The sequence below is a fragment of the Dreissena polymorpha genome, chromosome 1, assembly GCF_020536995.1.
Source record: "Dreissena polymorpha isolate Duluth1 chromosome 1, UMN_Dpol_1.0, whole genome shotgun sequence".
NCBI lineage: Eukaryota > Metazoa > Mollusca > Bivalvia > Myida > Dreissenidae > Dreissena > Dreissena polymorpha.
The window spans coordinates 172,564,236-172,585,071 of record NC_068355.1 but is presented as its reverse complement, the minus strand read 5'-3'; the positions used below and the strand labels follow the sequence as shown (position 1 = coordinate 172,585,071).

Sequence of the window (20,836 nt, the reverse complement as noted above, 5' to 3'; positions counted from 1 at the left end):
AATATGATATGCGTAATCGGCAATTTCAATGGGGTTTCGGAACGCATGGTTTTATTTTTCTATGCGTAATCGGCAATTTTACATTGGGTATTTGCACAAATGCCCACCTTATCTGTAGCTCTGTTACAGTAATCTGTGAAACAATGTCATTAATAAAACAAAAAAATATGTTTGACCACAACGGTGGCTAATAATGTTTACGAAAAAATACAAACAATATAGATTTATCTATTACATAACATGTTAGAATTTTATCATGCATTTATAATCACTCATAAAGAGATTTCAATATACAGTTACATGCATAGACATTTTTTTTTTAAGCCAGTGCCTTTTGAATTCAGAAAATAATCAAGATAAACCATAAAATTGGGAAAAATAGATAGTAAACCGCAGGCTTTTTCCGCCCTATGCCACGGGTCCGAAATTCGGCCCCATTCCCAATGCAAATCTGGTTGTTTTTTTCCCAATTGAAAAAAAATATTCCCAATTGAAAAAAAAAAAACAAAAAAAAATTTTTTTTTTTTTTTTTTTTTACCCTTAAAATATATAAGTTGACCTGATCCGGTGTAGAAAATAGAAAGTATTGCATAATTAAATTATCTGTTGCCTTGAATTTGTTTTAAAAACTGTAAAATATGTTAATGATTATTTAAGACTTTCCTTATTTTCCTCAAAATCCGGCGCTTCGCACCATTTTTTTCACCTCATAAAAGGCCAAGCCTTTTCACCAAATTAAGATTAAAAAACCTGCACTTATCACACATGTTCATAATATTTTGTAAAATTTTAATAATAAGTTATCCAAATAGTCGTTATTTACCAGTTAATGGCTTCTTTGAAATATAAGAAACACTATTTATATGCAATAATTTTTCCCAATTGAGCCAATTTTGCGAATAATTTTTTTCCCAAAATGGGCTTTTTCACGACGCGAAATTCCCAAAATTCCAGTGTGGCGTTTTCCCAAAATTGAGCGGAAAAAGCCTGAAACCATAAACTTGAGAAAAATGAGACATTATTAATATGATTATAAATAACAGAATTACAATAATATTGTTTGGAAGTGCATGATTGAGTGCATTTTAAAATTTATATTATAAAATGCTGCTTGAATTTCTTTTTACCTTTCATATGTAAAAAAAGAAATATCATCTGCTAGTGCAAAATATGACTTGGAAAGCTGGTTTATGGTCATTTCGTAGCAAAAGAGAAGAAAATAAGTGCATTAAATAAATGAATTCATATTTTTGTATCTGGAATAGTTGTATTTTAAATAGATCCTCCACCCTATTATGGCCGAATAAGGGCTAAATTGCTTTCCGACTTGAAATGAAAAGGCATATTGGTTGATCGTGAAGCGTTTATGTGCAAAATTTGAGGGCCAATTGATAAAGCTTGTTGATGCCAAAACAGGTAATAATAATAATTTATTATCAGGTACATGTACACAAGCAAATAAGTATATTTAACCCTTTCAGTGCGGGAACCGAATTTTAAAGGCCTTTGAAAACAGTTTGGATCCAGATGAGACGCCACAGAACGTGGCGTCTCATCAGGATCCAAACTGTTTGCTATTCTGATAGTATTCTTTGAATTTTTTTTGAAGAAAATGCTTATTTTAGAAATTCAGCAGACGACATTTTAGCAGACGACAAATTTCCCAGCATGCAAAGGGTTATTAAGATGCTTAAGGTGTGGAAGACTCATAATCAGGTTTGGTGTCCCTCAAACCCTAAGCGTCTTGTAATTCCTTATGCAGTTTGTATAGATAGTGCCGCATCCTGACACATAAAGCTTGTGCTTTGTTGGCAGCGTTAGTTGGCTGTTAACAGGTTCATTGTGGTTATCTCCACCATCAGTCTGTCCGTCTGTCCTAGCCACTATCTCCTACACCATAAGCACTAGAACCTTGAAACTTAAACACATGGTAGCTATGAGCATTATGTGCGACCCTGCACTATTTGGAATTTTGATCTGACCACTGGGTCAAAAGTTAAAGGGGATGGGGTGGAGACGGGTCAGAGATTTTCACTCATTTTAAGCTTGACTAATATATATGAAATATATATAATGGAGCTATCCTGATCACGTCAGCGTTACCGTTAGCGTGCACATGTTAAAGTTTGTGTACTACCCCATATATTTTCTTTGTCCTTTAACAAATTACTTTTATACTTTGCATACATGTACTTCTTTACCAACATGACCCTTATCTATAAACAAGAGCAGACAACTGTATCAAGCATTTTGACAGAATTATTGCCCCTTTTATACTTAGAATATGCATATTATTGATGAATCTATGTTAAAGTTTGCATACCACCTCAAATATTTTCTATGTCCTTTGCCATATTGCTTTGACTTATTGTTTTCATATTTTGCATACTTCATTACCAACATGATCCCAATCTATAAACAAGAGCAGACAACTGTATCAAGCATTTTGACAGAATTATTAACCTTTTATACTAAGAATATGCATATTATTGATAAATCTATGTTAAAGTTTGCATACCACCTCAAATATTTTCTATGTCCTTTGCCATATTGCTTTCATATTTTGCATACTTCTTTACCAACATGATCCCAATCTATAAACAAGAGCAGAAAACTGTATCAAGCATTTGACAGAATTATTGCCCCTTTTATACTTAGATAATTGAACATTTTGCTTAAATTGCCATAACTTCTTTATTTATGATCACATTTGATTCATACTTTGACAAAACAACACTAACCTGACATACCACAATGCACTGCACCCAAACTATCCCCCATGCCCCACCCCAGAATCCCCCCCCCCCCAAAAAAAATTTATTTTTATATTTATTTTTGAAACTTCATCTTTTAAATTACCACCAACCCACATAAACCACCCGTCTCCATGATGGCTTACATTAACCTGTCAAGCACTCGAAATCTCTTAAGACAATAGTTACGGTCAATCTTAACCATGCATGGCCGCATTACCAACCCTGGGGCGCCCTCTGGGTCAAACATGCGGCATGGGAATACACGTCGGCCTCTGCCGCACCATTTTTCACCAAATGACTTCAAATTAATACTAAAGATTTCTTATGACAACACAGTGTCTCGACCATCCATGTTCACATTACCCACCCCAGGGCCCCGCCCACTTTGGTGGTAAAGATCCCAAGCTATTTCAGCATAATTAAAATCCAAGCCATTTTTGTGGTCAAGACCCGAGCTTTCTCACCATAATTAAAATCCAAGCCAGTTTGGTGGCAGAGACCCCGAGCTATTTCATCGTAATTAAAATCCAAGTCAGGTTAGTGGTCAAGATCCTGAACTATTTCGGTATAATTAAAATCCAAGCCAGTTTGGTGGTCAATTTTTGTGGTAAAGACCCCGAGCTTTCTAACCATAATTAAAATCCAAGCCAGTTTGGTGGCGGAGACCCCGAGCTATTTTAGCATAATAAAAATCCAAGTCAGTTTAGTGGTCAAGATCCTGAACTTATTCGGTATAATTAAAATCCAGGTCAGTTTGGTGATCAAGACCCCAAGCTTTTTCAGCATAATTAAAATCCTAGCCAGTTTCGTGGGGGAGACCCTGAGCTGTTTCAGCATATTTAAAATCCAAGTCAGTTTAGTGGTCAAGATCCTGAACTATTTCGGTATTATTAAAATCAAGGCCAGTTTGGTGGTCAAGAACCCGAGCTTTTTCAGCATAATTAAAATCCTAGCCAGTTTCATGGCCGAGACCTCGAGCTATTTCCGCATATTTAAAATCCAAGCCAGTTTGGTGGTGAAGATCCTGAACTATTTCGGCATAATTAAAATCAAAGCCAGTTTGATGGTCAAGATCCTGAGCTATTTCAGCATAATTAAAATGCAAGCCAGTTTGGTGGTCAAGAACCCGAACTATGAGCATAATTCAAATCCAAGCCAGTTTGGTGGTAAAGATCCCGAGCTTTTTCAGCATAATAAAAATCCAAGCCAGGTTGGTGGTCAAGATCCTGAGCTATTTCAGCATAATTTAATTCTAAGCCAGTTTGGTGGTCATGACCCCGAGTTATTTCAGCATAATTAAAATCCAAGCCGTTTTGGTGGTCAAGACCCCAAGCTATTTTAGCATATATTTTTTTGGCATAATTTTTTCTTACCCAATTGTTGTCGTACACACATTTTTTTCGTACTCATTTTTTTCTGTTTTTTGACAGAATAATGCCCCCTTTTATAGTTAGAAAATTGAAAATTTGGGTAAATTTTGTGTTCAGGTCTACTCTTATCCTATTTGTGTTAAGGTCTACTCGTATCCTAAAGTATCAAAGCTATATCGTCTACTTAATGTTATAAGTCATGTAACTGACATTTTTAAATATTTTATTTCTTTCCCATTTTTGTTTTTTTATTAAGGTGACATACATCAACTGTTTAATAATATTAAGTCTACCTTTTTGGTAAAAATAATGTTTTTACCAAATTTTCAAAATTGACATGTCATTTGCTGAATGAAAAAGTAGCATAACTGACATTTAGTTAAATTTTCAGGAGAAGGAAAAACTTCTTTATTGAAATAAAATAGGGATACTTACAGAGTGAAACAAACACATGGGGTATTTTCAGATTTGAATACTGGTATTTTACGCATCTTTAGGCAGTTCTGTGTACCAAGGATAAATACAATATTTAAACATTCATGTACAATGCACAATACTAAAAACCTGAATTGTAACTGTAATGTATTTCAGATTCAGAGATGTCTGTGTTGTTTCTAAGGTCATGTGAAAAATTAAGTTTATATGTTTATAGGTTTAAAATTGCAAATTGTCCTCTTACTTGCCCTTGTATTTCAAGATAGAATACTTTCCTTCCCAGAGGAAAGAGATCTGGGTTTGAATCCCAGTGGGGGCTTCAGAGGATGATTCATTTTAAGAAAAATGAATATATTTGCTTTACTTTGTCTCTAACTTAACCAAATAACTCTGACAATTCCTTTACAAGTATGCAGTTTTTGATAATTCAATTATGCAAGAAACATGTATAATTTTAGGGTAGACTTAGACAGCAAACTAAGAATTGGCATCCATTTTAGTTGTTTAAGTCAATACAACAATAAATGCATATAGGAACACATATTTAAATAAAAAAGGCAACAATCAGAGGACATAATCAATTAAATAGTAAATGACTACTTTAAATATTTTTTAGCACTGTTTGTTTTTCAGAGATTTGTGAATATGACGTTTTATGTTCTTCTTATTGAACTAATGCAATATGTGCTTTGGAACTGGAATCATATAGTGTTGGAAAGCTGATGTTTCACGTCCAGAGGGTCCTTGCTTCCGGAAAGCTGAAAATTGTATATGATCTCCCCACTCATTCCATCCCGCGAAACCCTTAAGGTGTCGCAAGTCTAGTATGGAATGAGTGATGTATTGGACGTCATCATTGATGACGTTCATTCGAACGAATGATAAAGGGGGCTAAGTTTCGTTAAGCTGGAGCAAATCACTGCGATTTGTGCTTCTTGAAAACTGGCCGAGCACGTTTGCTGAAATTTGACATGTATATGGACAAGAATGCGATCTACCTGTTGGCGTAGGCGTTATACCTGGGAAAAATCAAGTTTTCGAGTATTTTGTGTTGAAATATTTTTATGGGAAACGGCACGCGCGCATGACGTCATGAAAAGCGCTTAGGCTAGCTTCCATCTTGTTAATAAACAAAGAAACCAAGTTACGCGTTATTAATTCAGTAGGCGTTTAATCGATAAACAAAGACGTAATAATTGTGTTTGAATATCAATCGGTAGTACACATGCATGTCTTTTGTGCGCATTGTGTTTTTTTAATGAACATGACATAAATCTATGTGTTATTCAACGTATTGTGTGCGACCAGTTGAAGAAAGGTTTACACGGCTAGGCTTTCCGAGATAAATGTAAGTACACACTGGTATTAGAATGGTATTCTATTTATCCGATAATATCTTGAATATAAATGACATTGAGACAATAACATAATTAGGGTTTAATAATTTATTATTTAATCAATAAATAAACGCGAGCAGCAAATCAATTAATTTCGTTTGTAGTGGAAACCGAAAGTAAACAAACCAACCCGGCAACCGTCAAAATGGCTGACGACTTACAAAATAAGATCATCAGAAGTGATTTAAAGTCAACGCTAGTTAGCTATTTTGTAGATAAGTATACGATCCAATGCAAACCAATAAAATTTGCCATAAAAAAACACCAGTGGATATCCTTCTCGATTCATGACATAAATCTATGGAATCTGAGATATGGAAATCTTCAGGCTTCAGCGTATGAAATAGCAGACGGCGTTTCAATTGCTACCATTGGCTCGAAAAGAACGCGAGAAAGTATTAACAAAATAACATAATTAAAAATGATGTAAAGTGAACGCTTATTCGCTGTTTTGTAGATAAGTATACGATCTATTGAAAAACCATAACATTTGACATAAAAACACCCGTGGATATGGAAATCTTCAGCAGACATCATGCGGCGTCTCATCTGAGTCTACGCTGTTTGCCAAGGCTGATAGTATAATGAATGGAAATGCACAAACTCAGAAACTGGCAAGCATATATGCATTAGTAGGTTGTTTCGTGATTATTTAGAAACGACTACATAATCCTTTTGTTCAGCCAGTGCAACTAAACAGAAATAAGTATAAAAAGTTTCTACACCTGACAACAATGTGCCAACTTTATACAAGGTAAGTTGTTTACATTATTTAAAATATTTCAAGCTTACAGTATACAACAATAAACAGCTGGTACAATGTAATGTCATCGTTTTAATTTTAATAAGCCCGTGGTTAATTACCCTTTTTAATCTTATGGTTCAATGCATCTCTAACACCTTCAATTGACATTCTCAGCTCGGGTACTACTTACCGGTACATGTACCCCGGGTACTCTTAACTTTACTTACATGTAGCCCGGGTACGGTAAAGAAACTTAAACATACCCGCAAATATTAGATTGTATCCGAGTTGTATATCTGCCAAAAATCCGATGTCGTTAAACATGCTAGCGATTAAAGTAAAACAATATTGTTTACCTTAAAGAAACTTCTCTTTAAAAAAAATCTGCATCAACATGCTTTTTAGTATGAGTGTTGAGAGGACGCCGTAGGAATAATCAAGTAATCAAGAATACGTCTCTGTTTCTGCTTTTATTTCCTTCATGTATAATGACGATAAGGATTGACGACTAACATTGACGGCAATGATAACAAGCATTGAAAACTAACACTAACGACAAGGATTGGCGACTAGATGTAACATTGACGATTCTCTACAATAAATGAAATTAACAATAAAGAATGAATAATACGATTATAGTACAACAGATCTGCTATTCGAAGTATAATATGATAGCATACACTCATTAGAATAAAAGGTTTCATAAATAACAATTTGAAACATTTTCAATAAATATCGAAATATCTTATACAATATTTATTACACAGCATGAATTATTTGTTAAAACATAATATAAATATTAAATATGGTGTTCCCCATTTAACGGACCTCGCAAACCAAAAAATGTTTCTTTAAAAAAATCTATGACGGTAAAAAGTGAACGTGCGACATCGCGGAAAATATACTTGACAACGTCATACAATGACGCGACTTTAAACAATTTAAGATTTTAAATTGAATCACATTAATGATTGTAAAAATGAGTTTTGATAATACATTGTATAAATGCCATTTAACAGAAAATTGACATAAATGTAAACATAATTAATTTTTACAAAATAGCCGACAACAACCGATTTAGTGTTAAAATTCCCGGGTATGTTTTAGTATATTTACCGTACCCAGGGTACGAGCCTTACTAACTGTATTATTATTATATCTCACCGACTACCTTTACCTTGTTGTGTTTCAACCTGAAATTTATGTAAAATCCAGCTTTCTTTACTTTTATTTTTCATTCATTTGATTACGCAATTGTTGACGTATCTTGTGGAAAATTATTTGAATCTTTGGATTTTAGTGACGACAAGCTGGAAGTGTCAATTTATTTTTTACAATGAATCTAAGATGTATTTAATTTTTGTGTGTTTGTCATGCATAGTTCAGTGTTTTCCAGAAAAATTTGAGTAGCCAGTTATATGGCCGGCAACTATGCAGTAAAACCAAAGCATTTGTGACATTTACTTGATATATTTGGGAAAAGTAGCCGGCATCAAGAGTTAATGTAACCGGCAAGATCGCTCGCAGCCGGTATTTAAAGAGAACACTGATAATAGTAAACTAAATCTCTACGACGGGATTACAGCTTTGTAAAATTGTTTTTTGGGTGATAATGGTTAGTAATTCATACTAATGTTATTAAAAAATATCGGCTTTAAATTTAATTTTGAGAATGGGATGGAAGAACAGAAAATGAAGAGCATACAGGGATGGAAATAAGTGGTTTACCGTGAACCCGGGGCAAGTAGATTTTGGCCTGGGCAACTCAATTTCAAAAGTTGGTAAACTTCTTTTTTTTAAAGCTTAAAACAATTCACTGCAATAAAAATTGAAAAACAATTGATCACCATGGATCAATACTAGTTAAATAACATTCATTATTTAGGAATAGGACATGATTCAATTCAGGCTCATAATAAAACATCATGCATTGAACATGTGTTGTCACCAAATGTATTTAATTATCTATTATTTTATTAAAAGAATGTATAATATTCACATGTTCATATTTCTGGGCTCGTTATTCTTTATCTGGGCAACCAAAATACTAAAGATGGTTGCCCACAATAGTAAACAGTTAGTTTCAATCCCTGGCATATAATTGTATCTCTATTGTTATAAGCATTGCATTAAAGTTGTGATTGAGGTTAGCCTGTTGTTTATGGTATATTTACATTTTAGCTTGACTGTTATATATGAAATATATATAGTCGAGCTATCCTACTCAACCCGGCGTCGGCGTGCGCATTGGAATGTTTGCGTACCACCTCAAATATATTTCCTATGTCCATTGACATATTGCTTTTATATTTTGCATACTTCATTACCGACATAACCCCAATCTATAAACAAGAGCAGACAACTCATTTACTGTATCAAGCATTTTAACAGAATTAGGCCCTTTTTCACTAAGAATAATATGCATATTATTGATAAATCTATGTTAAAGTTTGCATATGACCTCAAATATTTTTTATGTCACTTGACATATTGCGTTCATACACCATGTATTTTGCTTATTAACCAACATGACCCCAATGTATAAACAAGAGCAGATAACTGTATCAAGCATTTTGTAACAATTATGGCCTTTTTTTCACTAGAATAAGCATATAATTGATAAATCTATTATTAAGTTTGCGTACCACCTTTAAATTGCCATAACTTGTTTATTATGCTCCCCCCCAAATTTTTTAGGGGGAGCATATAGTCGCCGCTTCGTCTGTCCGTCGGTGCACAAACTTGTTTCGTACCCAATTTTTTTTGTACCCAAATTTATATATGTACCCTTTTTTTTTCGTACCCAAATAGTTTTTTGTACCCTAATTTTTTCGTTCCCTATAGGTTTTCATAACCAAATTTTTTTTCGTACCCAATTTTTTTTTTACACAAATTTGTTCGAACCCAAATTTCTTTGAACCCATTTGTTCGTACTCAAATTTTTTTCGTACCCAAATTCGTTTTGTTCCCAATTTTTTTTGTACCCAAATTTTTATTTGAACCTTTTTATTCGTACCCAAATAGTTTTTCGTACCCTAATTTTTTTTCATAACCAATTTTTTTTTCGTACCCACATTTTTTTGTACCCAATTTTTTCGTACACAAATTTGTTCGTACCCAAATTTCTTCGTACCCATTTGTTCGTACTCATTTTTTTTTCGTACACAAATTTTTTCGTACCTTATTTTTTATTTGTACCCATTTTTTTCGTACCAAAATAGTTTTTTCGTTCCCTTATTTTGTTTGTACCCTTTTTATCGTACTCAAATTTGTTTTCGTACCCAAATTTGTTTTTTTTTCCTACCCACATATTTTTTCGTACCATTTTTTTTTAGAAATAATCAATTTTCAATTTGATTTCATCTCTCCACTCATTCCATCACGCGAAACCCTTAAGGTGTCGCAACTCTAGTAAACAGATCTATTGTATTAAAGACTAACAGTCTAAATAGCTATGTTTTCTATGAATTGTTTGCTTATTTAAACAGTTAAAAAAAATCTGTTATGAAAGCGTCTGGAGTTCAAATGATCTTTTTTAGGATGTGAACTGTGTTATTCTAAAAAATATGCATTTGGAGCACTTTTTGTTGTACGTCATCGTGAAATAAATAAAAATTTGAGATCAATAGATTACCTGTGTATGCGTTTTTTTATATTTGACCTTAAGGGTATCGACCTTAACCTCTGATGACACTGGCTATAGCATTGTTTGAAACCTCATTAATTTATTATTCATATTGATTAACATTTACTTTGAATTGTATTTGCCATTTAAAGTATGACGAAGTGATTTTTAAACAAAACGCTTCTTGTTGACGCCATATTGGTGTCAGTGTAACCTGCAGTATAAAAACTGTACACGCTCTCTTACATTAAGCTTCAGGAACCCGATTATATAACAATGCAAAGAAATTGCCTGGAACTAAAATGCACACACATTCTTTCGGGGACTAGACTAAATTCCCATGTATTTAACATGTGCCAAAAATAACCATTCAACGCATTTGGGATGATTGCTATAAAACTATAGCAGGATCACTATAATGCGTGGGTGACCCTAAGTGGTCTGTGCGAGTTCTCATATGGCATCATATTGTAACATATTACTAAACAATACGTACCTTAAACCTAATGGACCCTGCTATAATTACGTCTGTGTATATTTTACAAACAAATGTAAGTCAATAGATAACAATCGTAACAGTTGTTTTAAAAGTGCACGTTTAGTATGAACGACCCTATCTTATCTTTAGATAGTTCGTAAATTATCGTTGTTTTTACTTTACCTGTGTGATAGAACACCTGTCAACAGAAACGAAAGCCATATTTTCAAAGCGTTTAAAGTTGCGAGCAAGGGAAGTATGCTAAATTTGGTGTCGCTATTGTTTCTTTGTGGATCTGCCCACTTAGGTAAGATGTCAGGAAAGTTAAAACTATGATTCTGGAGAAAAATATTAAATTACGCTTACAAGATGAAGCAGATTTTTTAAAACCTACACAGCTCTGGTCAATTAATGAAAACTGCACACGGATGCCAGTAAAAAAGGAAACCAATGTAAATAAAATGAACTATGCAATATTTGGGTGTTACAACACAAAATCATAGATAATGGTTATTTGGGGGTTAAAACACAACATCATAGATAATGGTTATCTGGGGGTTATAACACAAAATCATAGATAATGGTTATACCCGTATCTTTTTCTATTTTGTTTAAAATAATCAGCCAATATATCAATACATTTACAGTAGAAAAAAATCGTTCCATGTAACTTCATTGAGTGCCTTTTACACTGAAATTTCCGACGCTTTTTGATGCTTTGCATCAATACATATCTTGTTTTATAAACTATCGTTGCTCTTTCATTGCCATGGCGTTCTCATGGAGGGTCCAAACGGTAAATGCGTTTTCCAAAATTACGTATGTAGTGGTGAACTAAAAAATCATGTAATTCCATCGATATACAATACAACCTATAAAAACATAGAAAAGAGATTAAAGAATTATGTGTATCGGGAAATTGTAATATTTAATCTTTTTTTTTTGAAAACATAGCAGTTTGTGTTGCAATATGATACGTTTTTGGACATGTGTCTTCGCATTCTGATTTTTCCTTTCATACACTGGTGCCGTCACATTTTATATTTTGTTTTAAAATGTTTTTAAAATTTAGCTTTTTCCAAATATCCTTCATTGAGTTGGTAAAAGGCTTTTTGTGCGACATAAAACAATGATTGATTTAAGCATACATAATTTACAGTACCGGTAGTATAAAATCTTCAATTAATAATTGAAACCGCCTTGTTTGCTCGATATCACAAATGCTCAAATCAGTACACGTCGCATTCAAACGATGAAGATTATAGAATTTTTACATTAACAGCTACTGTCGCAAACAAAAATGTGTCATTGTGAAATAATGTATGCTCTTACTATTTTTTTAAAACAGCCGCTGGCGCCTGTGCCACCGGGTGGGTTCAGTTCGAGACTTCCTGCTACAAGATTGAAGCCCGAGCTATAAAGCAGTGGACAGATGCAAAGGTCTGTATTAATAATACGTGCATTAATAGGTACATGGCCGTGAGATCGCAAGCAAAGAAATAATTGCCAGAAGCAATGGTTTGTAGGATTACGATTACTATCAGAGCAGTCATTCCATACTCACTGTAAAAGACGAGAACATAACGAGAGAACTGAGGAAGACAAATGAAGAAGACAGAATGGTAAAAGCTATCCAGATGGAAAGACATGCAGAGATGGATTTAAATGGAGATCGTAGAATGAAGCATTGAATGGCAACAGATCTGGAAGAAGCACAACTTTAACCCAGTCTGGAATACATGATCGCGACCAATAACATTTGAAATCATTAAAATATCGACTCTTCAATAGTGCACTAAGGAATTCATCAATTAGCTATCATATGAACGAAAACGCGTGGATAAGGATAATGAAAATAATAAGCCAAAGGACAGTTTAAAAAAATTAATTAGTTGGCAATATCATTTAATTTTTTTCGCAGAAAACGATTTCAAAGGTATTTTAATGGATTTCTAAAATATTTAATAAAGATTTGTTACTCGACACCAGCCGCACGCTTTGTGTCGAGCTGTTGCGCGTTTATGTAGCTCGAATACGCCAAGTAGCAGCAATTGTCCAAAGCGTACAAACTAATCGGCGATTGCATATGCCATTTTCATACAACTAGTTCAAAGGTCGAAGGCCCGTGGAATGAAGCTCGCCAACCTCAAACACGCCGCGTGGACATGTCCTCTTATGTCGTGGTGATTCTTTGTGTATTAGCATTGGATATTGTAATTGTTTCAGAAAGCATGCGAGGCTGAAAAGGCACAATTAACCATAATCATGACAAAGGAGGAAAACGATTTTGTGCAGAGAGAACTCAGGAAGTTACAAATAGCAGGTGTGTGCATCCGTGAGTGTGTATGCGTGCGTGCGTACGTGTGTAAGATAGGCATTGACGTTTCATTATTAACAAAACTTATAAATGAAAACAAAGTAATTGAAAATATTATTTTTACAATAGCGACTTCGAAATACGATATCTGAAATTATGTTATTTTTGAGACCTTGCTTTGGTTTTAAGATTTAATATTTTATTATTTAATATTGTTTGCAATATCATGAAATTGCGTTTTGTTTCCAATAGCGCTTTCCTTCTCCTTCATTATTATGCTGTTGTATGTTTTTCTTTTCCCGGTTCTTATATCATTTACTGCATCTACCACTTACATTCCTTCAGGTATAGAAATGCATATTTTGCGAATGACTTTTTTTTAAGATATGGGTATGCAATTCTGGATGGATGGAACAGATATAACAACGGAAGGACAGTGGATATGGGAAAGCACTGGAGAGTAGTAAGTGAACACCCAGTACTCGTTACCACTCCGAGGAACTAGGAATGAACTTATTATCCCCAGTGAACTGTTTTTACATTAAGTTGATAGATTAATGGTATGAATAAACAAACTAAGAACATGTTAGGAACATTTAGCTTACAATTGCAAGAAGGCACTAGGTAAGTGAAATCTACGAACTGTTGAGTTAATTACTTACATCGCGTATTGAATCTATGACAAAACTATATATTTAAATCGAAGAAGTGTATTAAGTTTGATTGTAATACAAATCTCGATTTATCTAAGTAAACATTTGTACTCTGGATTGAAAGTAAATATTGTATACTATATATTATAGGTTAACATGTTGTGCTCAATGTTTGAAAGTAAACATTTTGTGCTCTAGATTGTAGGTAAACATTGTGCACTCTATATTTTAAGTAAACTCTTTGGCTGTGCAATTACATCTAAGAATTTTTCGGACAATCGCGAATGAGCATTGTTTAACAAGGCTTTGAAGCCGGAGTTAAAACTGTTTACTGCTTAGATTTGTTCCACGTCATTGTAATGGTAATGAGTGGCAATGTACAACGTTAAAAAAAAGTAAAGTCGTACAAACCAAATTAAGATCATGTTTATTGATAACACTTGTCACTTGTATTGCTGTTTTTCAATTCGTATAAAACATTAACATGCCCTTATCTTACATGTGGTTTAATTGTTATGTAATTTCGAATGATTTTGCACTGTTTAAGTCTATGCCGTGTTTTTGCGTACTCCTTTTTGACACATACGGGTTTTGATCGGTTTGCCCAATAAAAACGCGAAGAATAGAAAACATTAAATGAAATCATGAACAAAAGAATATGGGATTTTTTACAATGTTTTGTATGTTATATTATTGCTGTATTTTGCAGTTTTGAAATTTACGACTGGTCGCCAGGCGAGCCAAATCAAAGTGGCGGCGAAGAAGATTGCATGTCATTCTTCCGGTTGTACGATTACCATTGGAATGATGAGCATTGCAATCGTCCGGAAGGATATGTGTGCGAAAAGGAGTAAGTAACAAAATAACAAGTGTTTACATTGGCCGCTTGCAACGCATATTTTTTCTAAAACTAAATATGTTAGTTCTGGATTTAAAATGTCACCAGTAGTGGCGACCATTTTCCTGAATTTGAATTTCAATTGGTCATTATAGTGCTAAAATAAAGTGCCTTCCTGTATGACCAGTATGTGTTATAAATCTTTTTGAAGTATCGCAAACTAATGGTCAACTATTTAGTGTTTCCTATGAAATGCTATCTGTACACGCCCCTTTGAATAATCTATTACTCTGTATGTAGCATTTTATGTTTGTTTGTTCTCAACGCATACAAAGATATGGAAATATTGGAACTCCAATAACGTGTTCAAGAAATTAATTATTAATACAAGGATATTGTTTTATTCAAGACAAGAAATATATTTACTCGATATACATAGGTATCATTTTCGAATCCACTAAGCATTCACTTTAACTAATGCGCGTAAATCGGACAAATTTTAAATTATTAAATAGTAGAAATCCTTCTCAATCTAATCGTGTATACAATGTATATTTAATCAGGGTGCAGGATCACCGGGGATTCTGCTGGGTTTCCACAAGGGCTGGACAGAATGAAAACACACCGTTAAGAAGTTTATTTTTGCAAATATCTCAAGATATTAACATATGTTTGCAAAACATCTTTAGTGCATAAAAGAAGTTGTTCTTACAGTCTGTGCCGATATCTTAATGTTTAAGAATATATTATTGAATTCGCCTGAAATCGGTGTCAAAATGTCACGGTGCGTGCAGCATAACAGTGCATATGAATTTATTACACATTTTTTGTCTGTCTCGAAACTTAAAGACCTGGGGGTCGTTTCATAAACGATCGTTCGACAGTTTTTACTTACGAGAGAATTTTGTAATCTTAATATGTAGACGAACTAGTTCGCCATGCTCGTCAAATTTATACGGCGCTCGAGATGCAAATGTTATAAATTAAATACTGAACATTTGTAAGCATATGATATGGACTTCAGCAAATATGTATCTTCGAAAAATGTATCGTATCGTAAATGTGTACTACGATGTTTATTTCCTATCATCCACAGCTCTTCTAAGCCATTTGTAGACAATCTGCTCCAAATATGAAGTCCTAAAATGAAGTCTAATGTCACGTCTGTGTCATTGGAAAGCAGCACAATTCTTTTATAGCCATGTTTTGTGATATTGATTGCATGGGGCACAATGCGTACGTCAGCTTCTTCTACAAGCAGCTTCAATGGCTCGATACAGTTTTCATTGCCATTATTTACAGCAATACAATCAGTTGATATTCCGTCTACTACAGGGCTGCTTAATACTAGTTCTACATTAGGCCATAATGTATTTGCATTTTTTTTTCTAATCCATTTGCTCAAGAGAATTTGTAGTTTAACTTTATTGGAGCCAGATGCCCAGAAAGTATCCATATTTACTGGCAATGGCGTGTCTTCATTGAACATGTTGACTTCAATAGGCCTGTATCTTGACCGCGGGATCTCTCGTTGTTTTTTATATAACCTTCAATGTATGAATCAAATACAAAGTCTAGTCTCTTGGCTGTCCTGCACAAAGCAGATATATATATATATATATATATATATATATATATATATATATATATATATATATGGCAAATGCGGCACATATGTCATTGAATGTTCTCAACCCTGAGATCCTCAATTTCCTGATGTTGGCCATTACATCCACTTTGTATGCAGTTTGTGTTTCTTTCCATGATGCGGGCGATGCTACTCTTTGAACAGGCTCCAGCGTCTTTTCCATTTCATGCACCAACATATATTTGGCAGGTTGTGTCATCAAGCCTTCTTTATCAAATAAATAATTTGTGGTGACTAGGTCATATATATGTACTTAAACAGTTGTTTAGTATCATACGTTCTTGCTTGACAAATATCAAGTTTGCTGCAAATGGTGTTTCTTTGTCAAAGGGAGGTAATTTTCTGTTTAAAGAATATATTATTTTTGCATTATGGTACAAGAGCTGATTCTAGTATGCATATAAAACTAGTGCTTTAAAGATATGATGTTTGATTTTATTGTCTAAAGGACAATTATTATATGCATGAGGGTCTCAAATGACCTTGACCTTTAAACCACGTGACCTTGACCTTAAATGACCTTTCAATTATATGATATTATCAAAAAAAGGTACTTACATTGAAATATATATCATTTGCAGGTAATTTCCATATGAGGAATGTGTGTATATTATGCACGCATTTGTAGTATATGACATTGTGTTAAGCAAAACCAGTTTAACTATAATATCAGTTTCTGAACAAAATTACGTATTTGAATGGACCACGTAATGACTTCTAATTTGAAGACTATTTAAATGATGAACTTAAAGTAAATTTTGTCCTTCTCAGTACTAACTGCATTTTGTTTCAAAACACTATTTGAGAATTTAACGATAAAATGGTTTATATAATAAACATTGGTTTTGGGTAGAAACCATAATTTTTTAGCATTTTTTACATTTTGACCTTTAAATGACCTTGACCATGACCTTTCTTGACCTCAATAAACAGTAAATCTGAGAGCCGAATATAAATGCTTGAAACATCAGAGGGATTTAATTCAAATTATGTAGGCATATAAAACTAATAAAACTAAAGATTTGGACAGGTATGGTCCTTGAAAATGATATTCTAATTGCCGCAGTCTTGGTTTCCATGGAAACGACCATGATTTGAACCGTCCACCCTGACTAAAATCGAACTTCAATCATTCCCCTCTACAATGAGACCAAGAAATGCTCTGGACAAAAAATTCACACAATTATCCCCAGGGACTAGACTAATAGTTGAAACGTCCCGTTATATATATCGACGGTGAAAAAAACCGAAACTGAAAGTACGTTTATACGTCAGCGTTAAAAAGTCGTTTAAGGTCTGAAGACTGTAAAAAAAATACCCAAAATATCTACATTGTGCTGTAATAATTAGAATTGAAAAGTGTTAAACTGCATTTCATACGAAGGCGTTAATGCAAAGTAATCAAATTGCTCATATTTCCCGACAGTTCAAACACCGATGAAATACAGCAAAAAATGCTATCAGTAACCATTGAACTATTCAATGTTTATATAGAATAAATTGAAAAGCTCGTGTTTGTATGCCTTATGCAACATTTATTTTGGACTTTAGATTGTCGGGTGTATTTGTTGCATTTCATCTACAATTGATATTCAGATATCAACCTAGTTTAAACACATGTTTCACGAGCCTGATTGTACATACTTATATTTCCAGGATGGCCAGCGGACCGGCAGTTGGTTAAAAAGTTATTCGATAAAAGCGGATTGACTGTCGACAAGTATACCTGACTGCATTTGTATCTATGCCAAAATAAATAAAATAAGCAAGTAATGTTCTAAATGTGAATTATTTTGTGTAGATATTTTTTTCAAGAAAATCTCCATAAATAATGCATTAGAGTTATTGCGTTATTTTAAAAATCACAAATAAAAAAAATAATAAATTTAAAACATGACGCTTTATGTATAGGAATGAATATGTTCATCCTTCCTTGCGCATATGAAATCAGTTAATATTTGGGGTAACCAAACAGTATTAAACAAAATAAAATGGTACTCCTTTCCGAGCCAACATCAGAATGTCATTTCTTTGCCTGGAAAGCTGAAGTTGAACTGCAAATTCTTTGCTTAGCAATCGAAGTATACCTTTAGTATCGCAAATACAAAACAGAAAAACTCGCAAACACAACCCAAAATACAATTATTAAAAATATTGTCACCATATTCAAAAGTCAATGGCATGTCCATTTAACGCGTGAAGGGTTTGAACATTTTTAAAGATAAAAAAACTATAAAGAAGAATCAAATTCATCACAATACATGTACTTGTTAATATTGCTCAGTTATTGTTAAAATTAAAAAGTTATAAAAGTGCGAATTGTTTAAATATAAAATCTTGATTTTGAGTGGTGTTTATATTGACCAGAATGGCGGAATAGCTACTTACTGAGGCGCGATCTAATGCAGAAATACAGCTGAATCAGGTCTGGTTGATTCAGAGCAGATTTACTGAACAAGGATGACAAAGATGACAAACTTTGTAGAACAGCGGATTTTGCATACTACCTTTGGTAAAAAGTGTTCTTAAACGAAAATAAATATTGAAAACTATTGTTATATTTATCCGTCTATTGAACTTAACATATTAAGTAAGTTAATTTGAAACTTCCACAGGTAGGCGAAATTACAATTTCTGAAAAAAAAGATGAATGTATGATTTATACTCAATCAAGCAAAAGATTAAAAAATAAACTAAATATTCGTTCATTTATTAATAATTATCAATTAAATCAATGAAAAACAAGAGCGTTTGTAACGCTTTTCATCGATAATCTAACAGACAGTTATATTACCGACGTAGGTTTTAAACAACCTAAAAAACTGAATGCCTTCTTGGTGTGGTGCTACTTCATTAGTTTTTGCTTCTGGAGTTTCCTGGCTCGACTCCTAGGTAAGGCACGTTATGTTTTCTTTGTTATTATAATTAAAAACACTATTCCAAAGTCTAAAAGTTTTTTAGCAAATGGCTTCCATGACATTTTTCGAAAATACCATCTGTGAACAAGTCTCTTTAATTAACGTATATTAAAGGAATAATTAGTCTAAACGAGACTAGTGTCTTATCTTGAGAAAATTAAACTTCTGTTGACTAACAATTTAAAGGGGCTTCTTTTGTCAAATTTTAACTTCTGTTTTAAAAAGTATTTAATACACCCGAATGGGGACGTGAAAATATTTCAATGATGGTAATTAATGTCAACTGGAATATTTATAAAAAGATAGATCTAGTTTACGGTGTGAAATACAAGTGATCCAAATTTCGTAACACTTAGTTACAGCATATTTATATAGTCATGTTAACGTAGAAATTAACCACTCGTCTATTTCTATTGCTGTTTAATAAGCCATTGACACAATAGTATTATAGAGGGGAAGCTGCTGCTCTGAATGAAATTATACCAGCATCCGGAAGCTGTAACGATGCTGTGGTATACACGTCGAATACGTTCAAGCTTTATACACATTAACGCAATTAAATAAACGTTTTTAAATTAGTCTAAAACATATCAATAACGAACAAAGAATTAAGTTGTTCATTTTTGACACAAACGCAAATCATGTATTAGAATTTAGCAAACGGTCTGTGGAAAATATGAATTCGGAATATAGTACCGTTAAGTAAGGTGGCGGTTAGTCCATGTATGCTGCTGTAAAAAAATGGAGTTTCAATAATATTGTTATTAAATTGAGTAAATAAAAAAGATTAACTGAGTTCAAAGAAAGTTACATCAGGTCCGTTGGCAACCGGTTATTTCCAACAAATATTTTAGTTTGCCCGATGTGTAGAACATTTTCTGAATTTGGTTCCTCTTAAAATCCCGGCATCTAATATAAGGCGTTTTCCGTGACAAGAAATGAGCACAACTCGGTCGTTTCTTGTGTAAACGATGATGACCATGCTTTGCTGAAAAATGATGATCTACACTAACAACATTTACTTATGTCGGCGCATGTTTGACATTTGTATTTGCTATTGAAGTAATAGGTCGAGGCCAATGCTTTTCATCGCCAGCTTTACGGTCGGTGATGATGTCATATTAAAGCTGCGACTGGTGGGTGATACTTAGCATATCGTGAACCATATCGTGTACGTTGAAAGCACTGCCGCACATTGCCAACTGGATCTAGTACTTGCTGCATTGGAGCATTCATTGACAGAGAACGTTAGAAGATTCTCCCAACCTTTAAAAATTAAATGATATGGTGTTTTTTCCGAACTTCCTGCCGTGGGTGTAACTCAAAGCACAGCCTGACGTTAAGTTGTTGTCATGAAACAACCACCTGTCATGTTAAGAGATACGTCAAGATGCGTCATCGACCCTGTCTCATCCCACATCATCTTGTTGAACGTGTGGTTTCAACGCCAGCGGAGAGATCGACCATATTTAAGGGGCCTTTTCACAGATTTTAGCATATTTTGAAGTTTGTCATTAAATGCTTTATATTGATAAATGTAAACATTGGATCTTAAAAGCTCCAGTAAAAAAAATCAAGAATAAAATTTAAAAACGGAAAAAAAGCAACCGGTAACTGGGCTCGAACCTGGAGTCCTGGAGTTAGTCTGAAGTAAAA

At 33.7% G+C, this 20,836-nt stretch overlaps 1 protein-coding gene across 1 annotated transcript; it reads left to right on the top strand.

Moving 5' to 3' along the window:
• Window positions 1–10,954: 10,954 nt before the first annotated feature.
• On the top strand, window positions 10,955–18,035 carry LOC127861300 (asialoglycoprotein receptor 1-like). Its single transcript, XM_052399751.1, has 6 exons — window positions 10,955–11,113; window positions 12,155–12,246; window positions 13,033–13,129; window positions 13,508–13,586; window positions 14,486–14,626; window positions 17,919–18,035. The coding sequence occupies exons 1-6, from the start codon at window positions 11,065–11,067 to the stop codon at window positions 17,944–17,946; spliced, it is 486 nt and encodes a 161-aa protein (XP_052255711.1). The 5' UTR covers window positions 10,955–11,064; the 3' UTR covers window positions 17,947–18,035.
• The last annotated feature ends 2,801 nt before the right edge of the window (window positions 18,036–20,836 follow it).